This window comes from Condylura cristata, unplaced genomic scaffold (genome assembly GCF_000260355.1).
Source record: "Condylura cristata isolate star-nosed mole 26May11 unplaced genomic scaffold, ConCri1.0 scaffold00016, whole genome shotgun sequence".
NCBI lineage: Eukaryota > Metazoa > Chordata > Mammalia > Eulipotyphla > Talpidae > Condylura > Condylura cristata.
In genome coordinates, this window is record NW_004567117.1 from 21,390,313 (window position 1) to 21,391,523 (window position 1,211).

The following is a 1,211-nucleotide window of genomic DNA, read 5'->3' on the forward strand; positions in this document are numbered from 1 at the left end:
TGGTGAAGCCTCTCACCACCCCTGAGCCTCTGGCCTGTACCCCAGTTCTGTATGCACAAATAAATAAATCTTTAAAAAAAATAAAATAAAATAAATTGGAAAATCACTATGTTTGACATAATGCCTCCTTAGAGATGTTCACGTTTTAAAAAATATAATTGCCTCTAAAATGCAGGGAAATTCTTTAGCTTCACCAGTAAAGAAAGTTGATGCTTCCATGTTATCTCCTGCAGTTAACAAGCAAGGGAAGGGGAGGACAACCCTGCACTCCTGCTCTCTGGAGCAGCTCTCCCTGCAGGGAGATCTCATGGACACCTCAGGTTACAGCCATGTTATAAGTAACTATGGGGACCTCCCTGGTGACCTAGGGGATAAGTCTCAGAACTATCACCCCCACATCCTGAGTTCTAAGTTCTGTTCTGGCAAGGGAGCTAACCCACATGGCACAGCAGACCTCTCCTACCTTGCCCACTGCTTCCCTTAGCAGTGTGGTTAAGTAAATCTGCTCGTTCTGCTCCCCACTGTTTCTGTGAATCTTCTCACTACCCCCCTCCATACCTCTGGTCTATACCCCAGTTCTTCTACACAAAAAATAAAATGACTTTGGGAAAACTTCAGCTCAAATCCATCACTTATTCAGTTTATGGGCTTTAGACACAGCCAGTGTGGTAGATATGCAACATTGTCTAAAAACACACTGCTGTGAAATCTTTTCAATTCAATTCTATGAGACATAGAAATGTAATTACTCATGGGCCCTCCCTCATGGGTGTTGCAGTGGGTTAAAGTGTAGCACTATGAAGCTCTCTGAAGCCACTGTAACACAAGTTTGATCCTGGGCCAGGAAAGTGACCCACACGGCATGGCAGACCTCTCCTGACCCGCCGGCTGCTCCCCTCAGCAGTGCATTTCAGTACATCTACCTGTTCTGCTCCCCACTCTGTCTCTGGTGACTCCTCTCACCCCCCTACAACTCTAGCCTGTACCCCAGTTCTAGATGCATAAATAAATAAATCTTTTTGAAGAAATGTTATTACTCACAAGAAGACCTGAAACATCTGAATACTTCTTAGCTGGTTTAAAGGATGGAGGAGCATCAATACTGAAATCTGGAGAAAAAAAAGAAAAAAGAACCAAGATGACTGCAAAACATTCGGATCACTTCTCTTTTCCTTAAAATAACTGTTTGATAAAATTACCAATTTTTTTTT

General features: G+C 42.9%; 1 protein-coding gene across 3 annotated transcripts in view; it reads right to left on the reverse strand.

Annotated features, from left to right (window-relative positions):
- Positions 1-1,211, reverse strand: part of INO80C (INO80 complex subunit C) — an 18,081-nt gene that overhangs the window by 6,790 nt on the left and 10,080 nt on the right. For all 3 annotated transcript variants that reach the window (XM_004683844.1, XM_012725812.1, XM_012725811.1), the window contains exon 4: positions 1,042-1,109. In XM_004683844.1, the coding sequence (XP_004683901.1) occupies positions 1,042-1,109 (68 nt within the window). The remainder of the gene's footprint in view (positions 1-1,041; positions 1,110-1,211) is intronic.